Source organism: Equus przewalskii, chromosome 6, assembly GCF_037783145.1.
Source record: "Equus przewalskii isolate Varuska chromosome 6, EquPr2, whole genome shotgun sequence".
Lineage (NCBI taxonomy): Eukaryota > Metazoa > Chordata > Mammalia > Perissodactyla > Equidae > Equus > Equus przewalskii.
The window spans coordinates 66,644,510-66,666,215 of NC_091836.1; the positions used below are offsets into that span (position 1 = coordinate 66,644,510).

Sequence of the window (21,706 nt, forward strand, 5' to 3'; positions counted from 1 at the left end):
GAAAGTTTCATACAGAAATTAGAAGAAATAAAAGAAAATGCACAAAGATCAAAAGGAAAAATCTGTTGTGTGATTAGTCAGTTACATTGGCCTAACATGTTGCCTGGATTTTTAAGGTATGCAATAAGTTTTTACTGAAATGAAATACTCTTAAGTACTAGGAGGCCAGAGGAGTCAAGATAGAGAGGAAAGAATATAGTCTGCGTCTGTGGGCAAAGTAGTAACAAAACCTTTTCCCCTTCTGCCTGAGAATTTGACCTTTGGTTAACTTTCTAGGTCTGTTCCCTGGAAACCTGATAGTGTCAACTCTATTACTAGGTAGCACTGCTATGGTAAAAATGATCTCTCCAGAAAATTGCTTGCAGACTAGAAGGAGCTATAAATAAACTATAATTACCTGATGCAGACACTATAGCTTTGGGCTTCATCGAGTGCAGTGATACGTGTAACTGGGCATATCCCTGGTGGGGACCTGGAGGGATATACCCATGGAGTCGTTTCAAGAGATATTAGCACCTATGGAGCATGAGACTTCTCACCCAATGTCGATCTCATCTCCTTGCCCCCGAGCTGTCAGCTGCAGAGTCAAAGCTCCCAGACAGCTGTGTGGATGGACTGCTGAATGGACTGCTGCAAGGCCTCCTGCAGAGGAGGAGCATGACGCTGCCCTGCCTGCAAGCTGTCCTCCCGTCCTGTCCTTAGTGAATCTGGTGCCAAGAGTGGCCTGTGATAGTCTTTGATTTTGAAAGTTCATTGAACCTAATGGGCACTGCAGTATTTTAATTGGATCTTGGGATCCTGGCAAATATTTCCCCCTGAGTCTATTAGCAGATTTCTATTTCACTTAGACATAGTTTTTATAGTGTAATGTGCTCATTCTCCTTTTATGTAGGCTCAGGTTTCTGGGACTTTCGTCCTCACTTTTCTGTTCACAGATTTCACAAGCAAATTACTTTTTCTCTTTTCTACAGGGTCGACCCCTTATTTGGGATGTGTGAAAAATTTTTACAGGAAGTGGACTTTTTTCAAAGGTAAGTATTTCATCACTCTTCTAGCTTATTCAACCTTGGTTATGCAGAGAATAGCACTTACAGAGCGACAAGAGTGATCACAAGCCATAATTCTTGGTTTAGCCCATGTAGCCAAACTATTGTCTGTGGCAGTGTGCCCTAATTTGTGTATTTTCTTTAGTGGTGTATAAACAAACTTCTTTGATGTTAGCTTCAAACGTAAACATACAACAGAATAATAAAAACATCAAGAGTCATTTGGATTTAACATTCGATCATAAGAAGACAAGTATTATGTGAGAAACTCATGAACTCTTTTGTTGAAAAGTCACAACTTGTCTATTTTTTTTACCACTGATCTTAAACTTACGTATTTCTCTCTAATCTACAAAAATTCTTCCATAATTCTGTAGGTAACTTTTATTTTGTAGGATAGATATGTTTTCTCAGAATTCTCTATGAAGCAAATTGGTTAAAACAGATGCAGTAGATGAGTGGAAGTCTTGGCGAAGAAGTAGGAATCAAGGTCGTGACCAGACCTGTGTGTGCTGTCAGTATAATACCAGGAGGCAGCCATTTATAGAATTTTAAAGCACTTGATTAAGTCTAATATTTTATTTTGTCACCTTTGTCTCTACCCTGTGAACTTCACCAGACCTGAGGCTTATGTAACACTATACTTCTCGTTCTTTTTTCGTTTGGAGGATGAGCTTCTTATAGGGCTGGGTTGCAATACCTCCTTTCACCAGTAGGTACTGCTCTCTAGCAAATGAGACAGTCTAGCTTGTCTCTTTAAGATCCTGGCTTCAACTCTGAACTAAGTTCTTGCCTTACTCTTGGTTCTAGATTCTTTAAGGTAGTCTGTTTTTACACCATTGGGTTGGAGAGAGTTTTGGAAAGGTGACAGCTCTGAATTGCGAAAGTTCCTCCTCTGTTTAGAGCTGCACAATCCTCCTTCTTCTTAATTCAGCCTCTGAGTCCTTGCACTGATCTCACCACCTCACTGAAATATTTTTTGACTATCCTGTTCCACAAGGCGGAAGTACTGTGGAATCAGTCAGAGCTGGGATTAAGTTACTTAACTTTTTAAGCCTCAGTGCATCATCATCCTCTCGGAGTCTCGGAGTTCCTGTCACTTGAATATAAGCTCCATAAGACAGGCATTTTTTCTCTTTTGCTCACTGTTACATCCCCAGTGTCTAGAATGGTACTTGACACTTGGTAAGTCCTAAAGACATATTTGTTAGATTAATTAATCCACAATATGAAAAAAGCAATTGTAACAATGTACAGGATTGCTGGGAGGATTAAATAAGATAATGTAAAATACGTCAGAGTATACCTGGCATGTAATGGGTATTCCGTAAACAAGGCTGTTGTGATGATCATGTCACTAAGGCATAATTAACTGGGTACCCACCTGGCTGTCTCAGTCGGGAACCATGAGCTGTTACAGTTCATCACTTTGCCTACCTTGGGGCTTGGCAGATGTTTGGGGCCCAGCCTGTGATGAATGAATGCATAGTCAGTTGTTTCTGTTTGTCCCTCCAGGTGTTTCATTGCTGATTTGCCCCACCTGCAGGACAGCTTTGTGGACAAACTTCTTGACCTTATGCCCCGACTCATGACATCCAAACCTGCAGAAGTGGTCAAAATTCTACACACCATGTTGCGGCAGAGTACCTTCCTGCACCTCCCCCTTCCAGAGCAGGTCAGGGTTTGTGTCATACCCCTTCAGGCCAAGTCTGTCCAACAGTCAAAATTGCTCACCTTGGTGATCTTCTTTGACCATTAGAGCAGCTGGACTAAGGCCTTTCCTCTGATTGGCTTTCATATGCCCACCCATTAGATAAGGAGACAGAGAGGTGAAGATCATGATTTCTTGCCCAGGGATGACCTGGCTTTAGAATCATCATATGTTCTTCTTGCTTACAGATCCACAAAGCCTCAGCCACCATCATTGAGCCAGCAGGCGAGTCAGACAACCCTTTGCGGTTTACATCTGGGTTGGTGGTGGCCCTGGATGTTGATGCAACCCTCGAACATGTGCAGGATCCTCAGAGCACTGTGAAGGTCCAGGTCTGTCCGATTTTGGTCCCCATGGAGCTTCTATACTGACTCTGTGTTGAAGCATTTAGCTTGAGCACCCCTGTAATCTTGACCTGAGGGACAGAAGCTGGAGAGGGAGAAGAGTCTTTTTGGAAAAGAGCCTGGGCTTGAATCTCAGCTGTCCAGCTGAGTGCGGTCTGAGCAAGTTACTTTAAACTCTGAACCTCAGATTCTACAACTAGCAAATAGGAATAGTTGATATTGAATTGAGATGATGTATGTACAGCTCCTGGTACCCAGTAAGGGTTCACTAATAACAGGGCCCTTTCTATTCTTGTAATGTGAAGTTAAGACTTGGTATTTTCAGGGCTACAAGCAAACCATAATAAACAAGTCCTTTTCAAGCTGTGAGTGGGTCAGTTTGGCAAACAAAATTTATGGGTGTGGAACAAAAATCACTAGGGAATATTTTTTTCCAAGTTAGATAGATACATTAGAGACACATGAGAGATGCGGTAGAGACACTAATCAATTTCGATAGTCTACAGTTAAGCCCCACAAAGAGTACTACCCATTTATTCATTCATCCATCCTTCCATCCATGTAATAATGTATATTCCATTGCACATGCCAAGTGCTAGGGTTGCAAAGGTCAATGTGTCAGCATTCTTGCCTTCAGGATGCTCAGTTTCAGTGAGAGACAGACAGATGGTTCTAGCCAAGAACCTAGAAGGGCAGAGGGAAAATTATTTTTCCTCCTCTACAGAGTTATTTCCAATTTTTCACTAGTATAAAAAAATTCTGCAATATACTTTTAAAAAATATTTTGAACAATACTATGGAGAGGCATTCAATACTATGGAGGCACCAATACTATGGTGGAGACTGAGGAAAAGAAAGGCTTTGTGGAGATGCTGGTGCATGGGTGAGGTCTGAAAGGATGAAAGAGAACGAAGGATAGGGGCAAAAGGAGGTATTCTGAGCAGAAGGGCTGTGAATAAAAGTAGGGCCTCAAGCACTAGCAGTAAGTTCAATCAGAGGACAGAAAAATAGCCTGGAGCAGGAAGGGAAGGCTTCCTGGAAGAGATAAGGATGAATCAGGCCCTGAAGATGGTAATATTTCCTATGGTGACAGTAGGGGAAAAAACCTTCCAGCTTCCCAGCAGCACTTATTATAAATCCTGAGACCTGTAGAGAACTGATTCTGAGCTGGCTGTGAAGTTGTACTGCAGATGTTTATTTTTTTTTTCTTCCACATTAGTGGTTCTCCACCCTAGCTGAACTTTAGAATTACTCAGAAAGCATTAAAAAGTGCTCATTTACAGGCCTCAGCCTACATCAGTTAAATCATAATCCTAGGAGTAGGGCTTTTGGGTACCAGTATTTCTTTAAAGATAACGAGGATCAGGAAGCTGGGACACCTGCATCTTTCTGCTGTAGAAGGTTGGGGGGCCTGGAGCCTGGAGATAGTGTGGAGAGTAGCAGCCTTAAAAAAGAGGGGTAGAATCAGGGAGGCCCTAAGAGGTGAGGAGAGATGAAAGGAGATCAGGGGGCGGGTTGGCTGAGACATGCCTTCCAGAGTTTCCAGCTGAAAGACCTGTGTGGTTCCCTACTTTGCCCTTAACACTATATTTCCATAGCCTAGGTCCTGTGTGGGTCTAGGATAAGCTTCACTTGTTCATGTAGTTCCTTTGGATGCTGTGCCGTGCAGTAGGCCCTCTCCACAGACAGCTGTGAGGCCCCTGGGGTACTGCGGAAAGAACTCTGACACTTTATGAGAAGTGAAGAACTGGTCAGTGATTTGAGCAGACCCTTCAGTGCACAGTGACTCTGTAGAAGGAGACAGATAAACATTGCCGAGCGGCTTAATAAGCTGGTGGGGAGAATACAGTTACAAAATTACTCTTAATACTTGGTGGTTGGTGATGGATGCTGGGCCATGATATGATTCAGAGCCAGGAGGGAGAGAGTCATCCTGATGACGGGAAGGCTTTTCCTGTCAGGATTAATGTTTTACCTATCTTTGTACTTATAGAGATGCTTTAGTCCTATCACTCGTTCACCATGAATTCAGGAAGCATTTACCAGACGTTGCCTTGTGCTGGGGCAGCGGTGTAGAGGAGTCAGCAGTGTTGCCCTCCCCTCAAAGAGCGGTCTTCTGTGAAGGCTAGTGTCATCTTTCTTTACCTCCTGTTTCAGGGTTCACAGCAGATGTCACTAGCAATTTTGTTAAGACCTTATGGCTCTTTTGCCTCTTTTTATTATTTCTGTCACTTCGCAGGTCTTATATCCAGATGGCCAGGCTCAGGTGATCCACCCCAAGCCGGCAGACTTCCGCAACCCTGGCCCAGGGCGGCACCGGCTCATCACCCAGGTGTACCTCTCCCACACTGCCTGGACAGGTGAGGACTCAGTGGGCCAGAGTGAGCAGGAAAAGATGCTCCCAGGGATCACACCCACCCTTACATGTTTGGTTTTTTGGGGTTTGAAAAATACATGGTTGAATCAGGATTGCTGAAGATTGTTCTTGATTTCTTTTTTTTTTTTTAAAGATTTTATTTTTTTTCCTTTTTCTCCCCAAAGCCCCCCCGGTACATAGTTGTATATTCTTTGTTGTGGGTCCTTCTAATTGTGGCATGTGGGACGCTGCCTCAGCGTGGTTTGATGAGCAGTGCCATGTCCACGCCCAGGATTCGAACCAGCGAAACACTGGGCCGCCTGCAGCAGGAGCGCGCGAACTTAACCACTCGGCCACGGGGCCAGCCCCTTGATTTCTTAAGGAGCTCAAAAGCGCACTCTGTGTGCATTCAGGCTAATTCGCTGCATTGCTTTGATTGCACGAGGCACAAGTTTTGGTCAGAAAATATACAGGAGATTATGATAGAATGGAGTCTCATGGAAAGAGCCCTGAGCTGGATGCCAGGAGACTGTTTTCTTGTCCTAACTCTGCCACTGACTTGCTGTGTAACCTTGGACTAGCCACTCCCTTCTGAATGTTTCCTCACCTTCAAAATGAAGATGATAATTCTCAATCACCTAGTTAGTTCTGAGCATTGCTATGTCTAGAAATAAAACAGTTTTATATTTCTTACCAAAATTTAAAATCATTCTTTCTTTATGAACAGCTCAGTTCATTCCCTGAACAGTTACTGCCCTCCTGTCCCCGATGGCTGGTCTGTGGGGTAATGCAGAGTAAGATGATCTGTTCATGCTTTACCCTCCCGTACAGCGACCTTGATAACTGGTGAAAAGACAAGGAAGTTGCATAAGTATTTTTTTGAATTCATATGAATAAAATGGGAGAATACAAGTGCGAAAGACATTATATTTCAAGCCTATAAGGCTGCTTTAGAAACTTTAAAGAGAGACTCAGTCTGCAGAACCTAAAACGTGGTGTTTCCTGTATCATTGAAGATGATTCAGAAGCATGGCTGTTACTGGAGAAAGTATTTAATGCCACCAGATTTGGTTTATTTTAGAGATAGGTGGATGTTTTCTGGAATTTTCTTTCACCATTTTTTAAAATATATGAATATTTAATGCCATTATTAATGCAGTCCCTCTATCAGGGGTGTTAGGTGGGTATAGCTGATTTTATGAAGTTTTCAAAAAGAGGAAGTACCATTGAATGTCAGGGCATCCCCCTCGGGGGTCCGGTGACCCTGGGCCTGGCACAGTCAAGGGAGCATCCAGCAATGCTTTTACCCAGGGTCTGCCTCCCTGAGCATTTCTCAGTCCATATCCTTGTTGCATGCAGTGCTTTTGCACTAGTATTTGCCAAACCTCTAGCTCCATAGGAAGGTAGAATTCCTTATTCTAATCTCTTCTCAGGAGGGGATCCTAGATGTGGGGAAAGAAATGCAGTGGCACAGCATTGTTTTGGAAGGGCCAAGGCTCAGGGGGACAAATCACAGCATATTAGACCTCAAAAGAACTTGCAGGGTCTTGAGGGCCCTACTGGCTTGTCCCTGGTCACACAGCAGGTCATTGCTTGAACCAGGGCTACAATCTAGGCTATCCTGAGCTTGCAGAATTATAATTTATCTAGGATCATCTCCTCTGAGAGGTTGCTACCCAGTCACCCTTACAAATCTCTGTGTTAATTCTCTGCATAGTATTTACTAGTGTCAGATGTTTTCTCATTTGTTTACTGACTTTCTCTCCAATTAGAATGCAGGCTCCACCAGAGCAGGGAACTTGCTCGTTACTTTTACCTCTGTATTTCCAGTGCCTCTCTATCTTGTGTCCCTAGTGCCTGACATGTAGTAGGTGCTCAAAAGATAATGAAAAGTTGACACAGGATTTTATATGTGCCATTAAAATTCATTTAATCCTTAGACCATCCTCCTGGTGGGAATTAGTATTCTCTTCTTCATTTTGTAGATGCATAAATGGAGGTCCACGTAGCCAATCAATGGTGGTACTGATGCTGGCACTTAGATTTCCTAATGCCCAAATCCCTAGTTTTTTCACTATGCCATGCTCCCTTCTGACCTGGGACACTAGGTGAAACATGTTCTCATTCTGAAGGCACCTGTGCTTTCTTTCTCCTAAACCAGGAGATGAGGCCTCGTGTTGGCAGAGAGCTCCTCCATCCAGTCTCTCACCAGCTCCCTATCAGGGGCTTCTCCTCTGGGAGGCAGGATGCTGCCAGGTCAGAAGCTTTGAGTGATGTAGACCAGGTTCCAAATTCTGCCTCTCTTGCTGTGTGATCCTGAGAAAGTTATTTTACCTCTGTCTCATTTTCCTTATCTGTAAGATGGAAGAATATATACCTCCTAAGAGAGAGGTGCTTCCTGTCATGATGAGTAAGTTGCATGATTTGTCCCAGATGATCTTTTGTCTCTTTCTCCCACTGTCTCCTTCCTCTGATGGCAGTGGCGTGAACTGCCATTCATAGCACATGCTGGTGAGGGAAGGCATAATGACCAGGTGGGGTTGAGTCCTCTGACCTCCCAGGGTTTGGTTCCTGAAAGTGCTGAGAGAGCTGAGGCTTGGTTGTGGTCAGGAGTTGGCAACAGCCATCTGGGACAAAAGAGGAGAACATAGTGGGAGAGCTGATACTGGAACCTGGTACCAGAGAGCAGTGCTGGTTTCATTACAGATACACTCAAGGCTGGGGGAAGGCCCCAGATTATGTGGGAGTGTCCACACCACATGGCTGGTAAATGGTGCTGCTGAGGCTGCTCTCTGGGGCTGGCTAGGTTGCCCTGGCTGCCTGTGAGCCTGTCCCTTCCTGGAGGACAGCAATCCAGTCTCTGCTCTGATTCCTAGAGAGAAGTCTGGAGATGACCAGGAAGAGGTCTGGGGAGACATTGAGAAGTCCTGGGACCTCTGCCCTTGTTTGTTTAGATCCATCCAGTCCTCATTCCCCTGCCCTCTGAACTTCTTAGCCTTGGGCTTCTCTGTAACACTTGTACCTTTTGCTCTATTCAAATAAAGTTAAGGAGGACATCCCAAGCTTGTGCTGTTCCTGGCCCTTGCACTTGCCCTTAGATTTTCCTGAAATCCTCTCCCCTTCCTTCATTATTTAAGCCATATGACTAATAGTAAGATTAATTGCTTCAGCTTATGAACTGGGCTCAAATTCTGTCACTGGTGTGGATCTGGGCAGTCACGTAGAACCTCTCAGAACCTTGGGACTTTTTTGGGATTGTGACAGTCTTTCATGGTGTGGCAGGGTGAGAACTCTTGGGGCTTTGTGCTTGGCAGAGCAGGTGTTCTGTTCCAAAGCCTTCCTGGGCTTCTCCCTCAGTACTTCTTAGAGACTCGATTAGAGCGTATACTGTGCTCCATCGCAGCTGTCTCTGTCTCCTCAACCAAACGGTCAGCAACTTGAGGGAGCGCATATTTGCTTTCACTGGGGCCTGCCACCTGCAGAAACTAGATCAGTATTGTAATGTCATTTCATAAAAGAACAAAAGGTTTAATGACATGATTTTAGGTCACTGAAACATGTTCCTGTTCACTGGTGAGAATTTTTTGTCAGGCTTCTCCACTAAGACAGTAGTCTGTGGCACGCACAGCCCTGAGGGCTGAGATCAGCTGTGCAGGAAAAGCGTGACTATCCCCAGATGACATTGGCCACATGCTTGTACCTGTGGCCCTCTGTCTGGAGGCTGGAAGGCCTTTGGGGAGGAAGGGTTGTTAGCTCACTCTCTGCTCATCTCGGCAGCCATGGCTCTGAGTGGCAGCGAGCCCACAGAGACTTGAGGAGGAGATGGTGGGGGCAGAGAAGCAGTCCGTCTGCCGTCTTAGCATCAGCCTCACAGGGTTCAGGATGGGAAAGTGTTTTTGTTTGGTGAGGGGGAAGGGAGGGATGCAGATAGATGAAGAAATGTTCTTGAAACTCTACTGTTTCCATCTTTGATGTTGCTTTTATTTACATTTCATCCCATTTCCCAGCCGTTGCCCAGTCATAGAGGACTTCTTTTGTCTTTTTTTTCCAGAACCATGCCAGGTGGAAGTGAGGCTGCTGTTGGCCTACAACTCCAATTCACGCATTCCAAAATCTCCCTGGATCGAGGGTGGTGAGATGTCACCTCAGGTGGAAACTGGCATCGAGGGTACCATCCCCTTCAGCAAGTCTGTAAAAGTTTACATAATGCCCAAACCTGCAAGGCGCTGAGTCACAAGCAGTCTTTACAGCCGTGGCCTAGAAGGCCCTTCATGGGTATCAGAGTGAGCCAGAAGTCTGGGGCACTTCACCTGGAAGTGGTGTATAGGCATAAGGAGGAACATGTGACCCTTACAGTCTCATCTGGTATCAAACACGGGATAAATTATTTTGTATTGAGAAAACAAAAACCTTCAAGTCTATTCGCCCCACCCCACCCCCATACTCCTTACCCTAATAAAGTTGAGAAAAACACCAAGTCATTCCAGTTCCTGGTCCTTAAATTTGTGTGGCTGTGGGTTCAACATTTATACCACTTGCTTACATTCCTCACGTGTGAAACACAAAGATCCAATTTTGCAGCCACCTCTAAAAAACTGGTTATTGAAGTCATAATCTTGTTTCTTAAAGCAATAGTGTGTTTCCCAGGGCCAACTCCAGAGCAGCTTTCACAGCTGTCCTTCTTCACCACTGACAGTTCCTGAATGGCCTGACATATCCGTTATCTTGCTGAGAGCTTCCTTTCCTAACTCAGGCAATAGCTGGGCCAAGGACTGAATGAGTAACTGGAGAATGAATCATTTTCATCCCTGAGGGAAATTCTTGACCTTGCCTGCCATTATCCTTAGAACCAAAATAATAGAGGCCATATTTTAGAAATAAACCAGGATTATGGGAAAGAGGGGTCCAGTGTCAGAAAAAAAGCCATTTCCCACTCCATCTCTGATGAGTCCAGTGTTGGAGCTGCATGTGAATGAAAGGTGCAGCTGGGGCGTGAGGACAGTGAATGCCCCGTAAGTGTTAGCCACGTGAGGCCCTGTGCTCTCTGCCCACCATGTAACCTTACAACAGCCAAGTGAGATTGAGAGGTGAAACCTCTGGTCAGAGGATCGCTCAGATCCAAGTGATTCCAAAGGCCTGAGCTGTACTACTTCAGGGGAAGTATACGGAAAAAAGCCTTCCAATCCTCAGCTCTCTATGCCTCAGTTTCCTCATCTTATGTAAAATCGAGATCATTATACCTCAAGCGTTGTTGAATGAGTTTAGTTAAATAATGCTTGGTAGAATCTGAAGGTCCAGCCAGTCTTGATCACGTTTGGTTCTTGGAAAGCTTATAAAAATAAGAGCAAGATCATACAATTACTCAGAGGTGGAGCTGGAATTTGGGTTCAAGCATGTTTGACTTTTGATTTAATGCACCTAATGTGTTCCCTACAGTGTTGTAAGCCCTTTACATAAATTAACTCATTTGACCCTCACAACCACCCTATGAAGTAGGTACTGTTATCTTCATTTTATAAACAAGGCAAGTGAAGTTCAGAGGATTAAGTAACTTGACCTAGGTCACACAACTAGTTAATGACAGAGCTGCGATTTGAACCCAGGCAGTCTGGCTCCAGGAGGACATAACTGGCATAGAAGGACTAAGGGAAGAAAGATCATCTCCAAGGAGCTTACTTTTTCTAGCGTGCTCACCTATTTTGTACATCTCAAGTATGTGCCGCTGGTGGGCTCTCGTATGTCAACGACAAGATGCCTTGCCTTGGAGATAAAATTATGCTTCAAGTCAGGCTGAATAATACCACAGCCCTGACACAAGCACCTAACGACGACTGCTGGGTTGAAGCACAGACGAAAACATTAAGACCCAGGGCTGCTGACTGAGCCCCTCGTGCCGGAGCTACAGAAAGCGTGCTAAGGGAGGGATATACTGGGTCCTTTTTGGATACAGTACTCTTTTTATAAAAATCCTTCCAGGTTATCCCTCATTTTACAGGTAGGGAAACAGGCTTTGAGGTCATCTTTCTCCTAAGGGGTAGAGCCAGGACTTGATCCCACGTCTTAAAACACAAAGTATAGTGCTTTTTCTACCAAAGGTGGAGCTACACTAAGGGGCAGGTCTCCGCTTAGTAGCAGGCTGAGTTTTTTACAGCTGAGAATGGGACGGGCTGCATTAGGAGATACGAGATTCTCCAGGTGGATGTGAACAAACTCCTGACAAGTTTGTTGCAAAGGAATTCAAGTATCATATGAGGGGTTCGGTTCAACGTTTTAAATTCCTTTTCCCCTGAATTCTCAGGTTCTGTGAAATATGAGAATCTTGATTTTCTGCATCTGGTTCCTACTTTTTTCACTGAAGTGGAAGAATGACCTTATATTACAAAGACCTGTAAGGGAGCATGAAGATCACTCTGGTGTGGCACCTCCATTTCACATGTGAGGGTGTGAGCCCAGAGACCGAGTTTGTGGTGAAGTCAAGGCTGGACCAGCCTCCTGAATCAATATGGTTTTCCTAACAGGAGTCTACCATGTCTTTGTCAGTGGCCTACCACGCACCCAGCAATCAGAGCCAGAAACCTGTGTGTCACTTTGGACTCCTTCCTCACCCCTCATATAAAAACAGCCATCAAGTCCTTCAGATTCTGCTTTTCCAAATGTTTCTTGACTCACTCCTTTTCTCGTTATACTCACTGTTTCTACTTTGATGCAGGCCACCATTGTATCTCGTAAAATATGGCATTGGCTTCCTAATGATCTTCTTGCCTCAGATCTTCCCCGTTGGTCCATTCTTCACACAGCTGTCAGTAATCTTTCGAAAACCCAGACCTGCTCACGCCATTCCTCTGCTTAAGCCCCTTAAGTGGATCACTTCTGGTCCCAGGATAAAGTCTAAACTCCTATCTTTGAAGGCTCTTCATGCCCCTCCTGTCGTCTCCAGCCTCATACTCCTTGTCCCAAACATTTTCTGTACTTCTCCGGCTGCAGATAATTACCTGTAGTTGTTCCCAGTGCTCACCATGCTCTCTTGCCTCAGACTTTTGGACCTGAGCCTGTTTCCTGTGGTGCCTTTTTTTTTTTGAGGAAGATTAGCCCTGAGCTAACTGCTGCCAATCCCCCTCTTTTTGCTAGGGAGACTGGCCCTGAGCTAACACCCGTGCCCATCTTCTTCTTATGGTGCCTTTCTCATTCTTCAGGACTGAGCCTTATTCTAGGACCTGTGTCTGCTGTGGGCTTGGTGCATTGCTTCTTTCTTCCCATCTGTACATTCTTCATGCATAGTATTTATTGCAGGTTCACAAACACAGACTCCTAAAGAAGGTAGGCAGGAAAAAAGGAGTCAAGTGGCTTAGAGGAAATTAATAGAGACTTTAGAATGAGAGCACAGTCTATCAGAAGGCAGTTACTATTCAGCTCCACTTGGTTTTTTATAAATGTGGGTCTGGTGGTGTCAGATCTTTCAGAAAAGCCAGAAATCTGCTTTTTCATGTAAAAAATACCCAACTTAAAACTTTTGGTAACTAAGTAAATGTTAAAATTACTGAGACAAACAAAGCACCTCTCTGGGTGGATTTGTGACAGTTTGCAACTTCTGCATCCTTGCTGTATGTTTACATGTCTATTTCTTCCAACGAATTGGTGAGTACCTGGACAGTAAGAATGTCTGTGTTCTTGTGTCCCCAGCACAGCTCCTGGCACATACCAGGCAACGAAGGAATGAATGAATATATGGATCCAGAGCAAACTTAGCAGTACCGTGGCATGTCTGCCAGAGCCAGCCCTGAGACTGAAGTTTCTGAAAGGACTTTATATTTGGCTTTGACATGATTGACATCAGAAAACACAATTAAGGGGAAGAAAGGTACACACTTGGCAGACTTGTAGGAACCACTCAAGCTGGAAGAAATTAAGTGTGGGCAGAGGGTTGTTCAACCTACAAATCGAATCAAAGGGCTTAATGATCCAGACATGGGACTAAGTAGAGTGTCATGTGGGAAAGAGAGCTTCTCTCCAGGTTCTGCACATTTCTAGCATTGACCATATAGAACAGATTCAAAAGTAGGGCTATTTATTAGCAGGTTCTATACAAAGTGTAGTAACCTCACTGCCAGATACTTCTTTAGGAAGTTTGTACTAAGTTCTCTTTAATGTGGAGACAACTCACTTGGGAACACTGATTATACCCACACCTAATTCAACACCCACTGGAGCTGCCTCACCTTACGTTTGACCAAAAAAAAAAAAAAATTACAAATGATTGCATCAAGAGAAATAGTCTGAATTTATTAAACATCCCTCCTAGCTATGTAGGTGCCTGGCTTTATGTGCCGAGGGAACTGAGATCTAGAAAGATCCTTCATCTGACAAATGACTGGTTGCAGAAAGGGCACTGGGCAGGACCTTCCCAGACCTCTAGGCTGGGTGTCAGGTCTGTGAGGATCTCACTCCCATGGGCCTCCTAAGGATGTGTATGGTAGAAAGAAATCAAGACACAGCATTGGGTTCTAATCCTGGCTCTGCCACTTACTTGCTGGGTGAACTTGGAAAAATCTCTTCACTTTCCATTCTGATGGTCTTAGCTCATCTTTTCTTGCCAAGCCACATCTTAGATTGATGCTCAGGGGCCTGCCTCAGTAGCCTAATGCTTAAGTTCACGCACTCCACTTCAGCAGCCTGGATTCGGTTTCCAGGTGTGGGCTTACACCACTCATCTGTCAGTGGCCATGCTGTGGTGGTGGCTCAGATACAAAAAGAGGAAGATTGGCAACAGATGTTTTTCTTAGCAAAAAGCTAAAGAAACAAAATTTGCTGCTCAGCCTATGGTTTGGCTCCCATTAGATCAGATGCCCAACTGAGCAAACCAGGTGATAGGATCATGTGCAGCAAAAATCAGCTTTCTGGGGCTGCTGCTTCAACAAGGGCGGGAGTAGAGCAATTTTGCTTAGTTATAGCCATGACAAAAACCATACCTAGTAAATAAATCTAGTTAAAGAGTTGCCAACTGTTTGGTGAATAAATGTACAACTCGTTCTTTTAAGACTCAGCTTGTGTTATGTCCTTAGTGATGTCTTCCCTAATTTTCCTTCCATCCTGGTAGGGTAAGTTAGTCCATCCTTTGTGCCACCACTGGACTTTGTAACTATTATAATGTTAACACACTGTATCATTATTGTCTGTCTCTCCCACATAACTCCTGAGGTAGGAACTATAACTTATTCATTCTTGTACCCCCAGGGTCCAGCAATAACTGGTCATAAGAAAAGTAGTGGGGGCTGGCTCCGTGGCTGAGTGGTTAAGTTTGCATGCTCCGCTTTGGTAGCCCAGGGTTTCGCTGGTTCGGATCCTGGGCGTGGACATGGCACTGCTCATCAAGCCACGCTGAGGTGGCATCCCACATGCCACAACTATAAGGACCCACAACTAAAAATACACGACTATGTACCGGGGGGCTTTGGGGAGAAAAAGGAAAAATAAAATCTTAAAAAAAAAAATGTAGTAAGAGACTCAGTAAATAGGCATGAAAGAGAATTACTGAATAAATGAGAGTAGATAGTTCCTTTGGGCTTCAACATTCTATGAATCTATGAAATAGCAAGCTGCTGTATTAAGAACCATAAAATGAAACTAACAGGCTTTAGACAGCAGCCCCATTAATAGAAAGATAATCACAACAGTGGCTTCAATTTATTGAGTCCTTACTACATGCCAGGTGTGGTGCTAAGACTTGCTATGAATTACTCCCTTTAATACCTGCAATAACTCCAGGTGCTAATGTTATTCCTATGTGACAGAGGAGAACAGTGAAACTCTGAGAGATTATATAAGTGCCCAACCAGTGAGTGGCAGAAAGCCACAGTTCAAAATCAAGGCTATTTGACACCAAAGCCCATACTCATAACTCTTTAAAGAGAAGGAGAAAATGAAAACTAAGGTTATGCTGATAAATTATTATAGTTCTATCAGTCTATTCTAAGGCTTCACAAAGGCCAGCTGATATTTAACAGAACAAAGACGATTCATGCCAGTAGGGATCATTAAAGGGCATCTAGTCCAGCCCCATCTTTCTATAGTGAGGGAATCTGAAGCCCAGAGACCTGTCTGGTGGGGCACAGGTTTAGTTAGTTAGCAGAACAGCCTGCCTAGAACCCTGACCACTTATCTGAAATAGCCCCTAGCACTCTGTCTTCAACCTGCTTTTCTTCATAAGAGTCTACTTACATTATATATTTATTCGTTTACTTGTTTATTTTCCCTACTAGAATATAAGTTTCATGAGGACAAGACTTATTGCTTTTTCTCTGGAGCATATAGCAGTGCCTGACATATAAGGTATTTGATAAATATTGGTTGAATTGATGGCTAAACAATCCAAAGCGTGAATTGCAATGTGATTTTAATGCACTGAGATTTTTTCTTTGGTCTTCAAAGCAGAAGGCTTTCTTTGTTTTTGCCTTATTTTGTAATACTTCTGGCCTAACATTTACCACATTATTAAGCTTTGGTAAACATCTGCCTCCTCTCCTGATTTCCAGTCCCCTCTCTCCCCAGGACAGGGATCTTAGTCATCCATGCATCCCAAAACCTAGCACAGGACCTGGCATGAGCAGCTGTTCAAAAACCCTTGGGAGGCTGGTGTGGAGAGCGGTAAGAGTAATAGTCACAGGCATGGCTGCTTAGTAATTTATTCTCTTAAGGCTCCATCAGCAGGTGGAATGGAAGACCCCTCCCACTCTGACACCTTGGGCAACCAAGGCGTTATACTCCTTCACTGCCTGCTCTGTCTGGAGGACTCGCACATCAATGCCTTGTTTCTTGAGGTACTCCACAGTTGATGGAGGCACCTAGGAAGAAGGAAAAAGATGAGTAAGTCAGGGAAAAGGCCCCCTAAGATTTCCTTACTGCCATGAGGCAAGTGTACTCTACAGAAGTGGACAGTGACAACTTTCACTCCTCAATCACCCAGAATGTCACCAGTCCAAACCTTGGCAGTGAGACCCAAGGAGTCAAAGAGGCTTCTAAGAAGTTGACAGAAGTATCATGATATGTATGCATAAAGCTCAAGTGAAATGGAAATGGAAAGAGCGTGGATTTTGGAATCAGACAGCCTTGGATTTAAGTCCTTACCAGCAGTGTGACCTTGGGTAAGTTAGTTAAATTCTCTGAACCTTTGTTTCCATGTCTGTAAATAGCAATAATAATACCTAGCTCACAGAATTGGTATGAGAACTAATTTAGCTAAAGTAAGTAAAATGTCTAGCATGCTACAGAGCCCTGACCAGACTATGTAAATGTTAAATATTTGAGTCAGTCAACCTAAGTCTACATTCTAACTTTGCCACGTACCCACCAAGAGACGGTAGGCCAACGATTTAAAGTCTCTCAACCCCAACCTCCTCCCCTGTAAAATGAGGATAATAATAGTTACTTCACAGGGTTGGTGTGAGATGAAGTTAACTAATGTCTGTATACTGCAGCTTAAATATCTTATTAGAAAGGCCTTTCTTGACCACCCCACTTAGAGCAGCCTCTCATAAGTCACCATGTTCTTCACAGTATTAATTACGATCTGAAATCATCTGCTTTTTTATTATCCATGAGGACCATGAAGCTTGTGTGTCTTATCTTGTTGTTCCCATGGCCTAGAATAGCGTCCGACTCACAGAAGGTGCTTAATAAATATTTGTAAATGAATTTATATAAAAGATTGTCATAGTGGCAGCTACTACTGGATATTTTCTTAACTCTGCCTTGCTTGTCCTGCATATTATTTTAAATAGATTTTAATTAGACTCTGCCTCCTCAGAAAGAGCTCTGAAATATTTCTTTCAATGCCCTATATTACTTTTCTATATGTTTGAACAATTTTATAACAATAGTTTTATAGATAGGAATTATTTTAGGTTAAACTAAAAAATATAAATAAAGGACTCCATCAATAGGGAACTGGATTTTAGGACATTTATATAAAAGAAAGGATGAGGTAGATCTCTATACACTTATGTGAAAGGCTGTCCACAGTGTAATAATGGAAGTATATAAAAGTGACAGGACAGCATGTGTAGTGTGATCCTATTTATGTAAAAACAGTTCTAAGAGTATACTGTATATGTGTAAGTGTGTATCTATTTGCAGATGCATGGAGAGAGAATTGGAGCAGCATATATCCAGCATGGAGATTGGGGAGGGGTATCTTTCACCTTTTTTCTTCTACCTTTCTGCATTGACTCTTTTACAAAAAGCATGTATTATTTCTGTAAGTAAAATAACTTTTTTTTCTGAAAGGGAAAAAAACCCCCCATAACTTGAATGTGTCCAAGAAAAGAAAAAGTACTATAAAAATGTACAATCAAAATATAAAGTACTATAAAAATCTAAAGAACCAAATATTGCTTGAGAAATTCCAGGAATGAGGAAGTTCTGAGAAATAGTTGAAATAATACAGGCCTAGGGTTAAGTGGAAACTGGAGAGTCCAACCCTGATGAGGCAGAGTAGTACGCAGCCATTATTTTATCCTGGGCCATCCACTGGCTCATCAGCAAAATGAGGATGATATATAGAGATGAACTCCCAAGAAGGACATCTCTCTAAGGTAAAGGTCCAAGAGGTCACCAACTGTCCTTAGGAATGCTGTGCTCACCAATACCTACCTTCAAGGCCTCACTCATCCCTCGGCCAATCACAAGGGTCTGCACACCCTTCTGGACAACTTCCTCCACATCTGCAGGCTGCACACCAGGAGAATGCTGGGTGTGGGAAGAAAAAGTATACCAGCCACCTGCTTTTTTAATCTTTCTTTAAAATTGGTATTCTTGTGGGATTCATTCATTCACCCATTCATTCATTGAAGAAATGTTTACTGAGGTTTAGTCTGTGCCAAGCATCGTTCTGGGCCCTGGGAATAACAAAAAGTACAAGTGCTGCCCTTAAGGAGCTCTAAGTCTAGTGAAAAATATAGAAGACAAGAGAAATTTCGGTAGTTTTACAAGTGCTAAAAGGAAGTAAGTTCAGGCTGTTGGGAGAACATGGAGAAAGAGCTCCTAATTCAGACCTGGGGGGTTGGAGCAGGCAGTCAGGGAAGGCAGCCTAGAGGAGGTGTCATTTAAAGTGAGATCTAAAAGACAAACAGGAATTAGCCAGATGAAAGGAAATCAGGGGAACAAAGCATTCAAAGTACAGGGAATACCGTGTACAAGGGCTCAGAGGAAAGAAAAACCTAGGGAAGTATAGGTAGTTCAGTATGACTGGAGTGTAAGTGACAGGTGAGGGAGTGGAAGGAGGTGAGGTGGGAGAAAAAAAGCACTTGCACACTATGCCAAAATTTGGACTGTGGAAAGACTTCCTAAGAATCTCTGCACTATTCCTTTTTCTGAGCCTTTTTCCCAATTAGCTCCAAGAAAACTTCTATTGATGCTTTAAAACCTACCTATCAGTCTCTCAGATTCTCCCAAGGGTATTTAAGGTAAGGTGTTTAACAAAGATTAATGCAACAAGAAAGGATAGTGGCTTCTAAACTGCTTTCACTTCAGCAAAGGGGACACGGAAGTTCGAATTCGGTAAGCACCAGCCCAACTGCTAGGCCTCACCTATTATGTATCTGTGCAAGGATGACACTGTCAGCACTGAAGCTCAGAGAGACAAAGCCTTCCTCCCCTGATTTGTCTGTCTCTATCCTTTCATTCAGTCCACGCATTTACTGAGCACATACTCCACACTGGGCCCCATGCTAAGCGCTAGAAACACTGAGATGAACCAAACAGCCTTTGGAGGAGTTTTAGTCAGGTAAGGTCAGTGATCATGTGGAAATAGTTAGAGAAGGATGAGACAAAATAGAGTTGAGGGTCTCAGAAGAGGGAGGGAGTGAATAGGAGTGACAAATTGTCCATGGAAGACGTGCTGTTTTAACGGGGTCTTGAAGTACGAGTAGAAGCAGTGGAAGGGCACCTTGTAATCATAGTTAGAGACGGTGTAGGGAAGACCTGCTGAAAATAGCACATAGAACTCCACTGGTGAGCTCTCTTAAATTTAATGAAAATCCTCAGTAAAACTTGATTAGCAAATCCAAGGTTGGTTCAACATTCAAAAATCAATGTAGTTCACCACAGAGTAAAGAAGAAAAAGCACGTAATCATCTCAACTGACGCAGAAAAAGCATTTAACAAAGTTCATCATGTATTTACGATTTAACAAAAACCTCCCAGCAAACGAAACTAGAAGGGAACCTTCCTTAGATGAAGAACATCTGAGAAAAACCTACAACTAAACACAGATATACTGTTGAAATATTAAACATTTTCCTTCACATATTGGATGCAATGCGTATTAGCTAGATATTCACTTCCTTATTATCTCTTGGACACGTCCATTCCAACTCCACTGCCACTACGCTGGTTTAAGCTTCCATCACTTCTTGTTTAGACCATTGCAGTAACTTTCTAACTGGTCTCCATAAAACCACTTTAGCCCCTTCCAGTTACCCATTCTTCAAGATGTAGCCAGAGGGACCTTTTTAAAAACACAGATAGAGCCGGCCTGGTGGCGCAGTGGTTAAGTGCGCACGTTCTGCCTCAGCAGCCCGGGGTTCGCCAGTTCACATCCCGAGTGCGGACATGGCACTGCTTGGCAAGCCATGCTGTGGTAGGCGTCCGACATATAAAGCAGAGGAAGATGGGCACGGATGTTAGCTCAGGGCCAGTCTTTCTCAGCAAAAGTAGGAGGATTGGCAGCAGATGTTAGCTCAGGGCTAATCTTCCTCAAAACAAAAACAAAAACAAGAAAAACACAGAGACATTTGTGTCTCCCCTCTGCTTAATAGCTTTCAATGGCTTCTCACTGCCCTTAGAATAAATGCCAAGCTCCTCAACATGGTCTGTAAGTTCCTGGCTGCCTCTCCAGTCCTACTGCATACCACTTTCTTCATGTTCTGTAGTCTGGGCACACTGGCCTTCTATCATTTCTTCAATCATAGCATGCTCTCTGTCACCAATGTTAAGAAGATGAAAAGAAAATCTATAGATTGGGAGAAAATATTTCCACATCACATATGTGACAGAGGACTTGTATCCAGAATATATAAAGAACTCTCAAAACACAACAAGAAAACAAACAATCTAATTTTTTAAAATGGGTCAAGTATTTGAACAGACACTTTAAAAAAGAAGCTATATGGATGGCTATGAAGGACATGAAAAGATACTCAATATTATAAGTCACTAGGGAAATTCCTATTAAAACTACAATGAGATACCAAATGCTGGTGAGGATACAGAGAAATTGGATCCCTTGTACACAGCTAGTGGAAATGTAAAATGTAGAGCCACCCTGGAAAACAGTTTGGCATTTTCTCATGAAGTTAAACATAGACTTATGATGTGACTCGGCACTCACACTCCTGGGTATTTATCCTAGAGAAATGAAAACTCACATTCACACAAAAACATGTGCATGAATGTTCGCGGCAGCTTTATTTGTAGTAGTTCCAAGCTGGAAACAACCCAAATGTTCCTGAACTGAGGAAGAGATAAACAGATTGTGTTATAATCCAAACAATGAAATACTGCTCAGTAATAAAAAAGGAACAAATTATTGATACACATGACAACATGGATGAATCTAAACTATATTACACCAAGTGAAAAAACCAAGTCTCAAAAGCCTGCATACTCTATGATCCCATTAATATGACAAGTAGATGTGACATGTATAGGATCAATTGACAATATATTAATAAAGTCTGTATATTAGATAATAGCATTGTATCAGTGTTAACTTCCTGATTTTGATCATTGTATTGTGATTATGTAAGAGAATGTCATTGCTTTTGGGAAATACACACAGGTATTTAGGAGTAAAGGGGTATAATATCCACAACAGTTCAGAGAAAATAATACCTTTCAATGGAGAAGATAATAAATATGATAAAATGTTAACATTTGGATCTGGGTAAAAATGAGAATTCTTTGTACTATTCTTGTAATTTTTCCATAAGTCTGAAATTATTTAAAAATAAAAGTTTTTAAAGTGTAGTAATATAGGCAGGTTACAGATTAGCAGGAAGAGGCCACATCCAGCACACATACATACTCACTGCTTCCCGATTATTTAGCCAAGGAAACAAAACTTAGCAGAAGCCAGGTGGCTACACAAAGCAGGAGCAGAAGCAGCATTTCTCTGCTGACTTTGTGCATGTCTCTTGTTTTCCTGTGGGCTGTGCAACTGCTGCTGACATTCTTCACTCAGTCAGTGAGCATTCCA

At 43.0% G+C, this 21,706-nt stretch overlaps 2 protein-coding genes across 2 annotated transcripts in view; one reads left to right on the forward strand and one right to left on the reverse strand.

Moving 5' to 3' along the window:
* INTS4 (integrator complex subunit 4) overlaps positions 1–9,938 on the forward strand; it is a 94,057-nt gene extending 84,119 nt beyond the window's left edge. Inside the window, exons 19-23 of the mRNA XM_008524531.2 lie at positions 972–1,031; positions 2,562–2,721; positions 2,946–3,089; positions 5,341–5,461; positions 9,509–9,938. Coding sequence (XP_008522753.1) covers positions 972–1,031; positions 2,562–2,721; positions 2,946–3,089; positions 5,341–5,461; positions 9,509–9,687 — 664 coding nt within the window. The 3' untranslated portion in view covers positions 9,688–9,938. The remainder of the gene's footprint in view (positions 1–971; positions 1,032–2,561; positions 2,722–2,945; positions 3,090–5,340; positions 5,462–9,508) is intronic.
* Positions 9,939–16,120: 6,182 nt separating this feature from the next.
* AAMDC (adipogenesis associated Mth938 domain containing) overlaps positions 16,121–21,706 on the reverse strand; it is a 36,268-nt gene continuing 30,682 nt past the window's right edge. Inside the window, exons 3-4 of the mRNA XM_008524528.2 lie at positions 18,103–18,198; positions 16,121–16,295 (exon numbers count right to left, since the gene is read on the reverse strand). Coding sequence (XP_008522750.1) covers positions 16,155–16,295; positions 18,103–18,198 — 237 coding nt within the window. The 3' untranslated portion in view covers positions 16,121–16,154. The remainder of the gene's footprint in view (positions 16,296–18,102; positions 18,199–21,706) is intronic.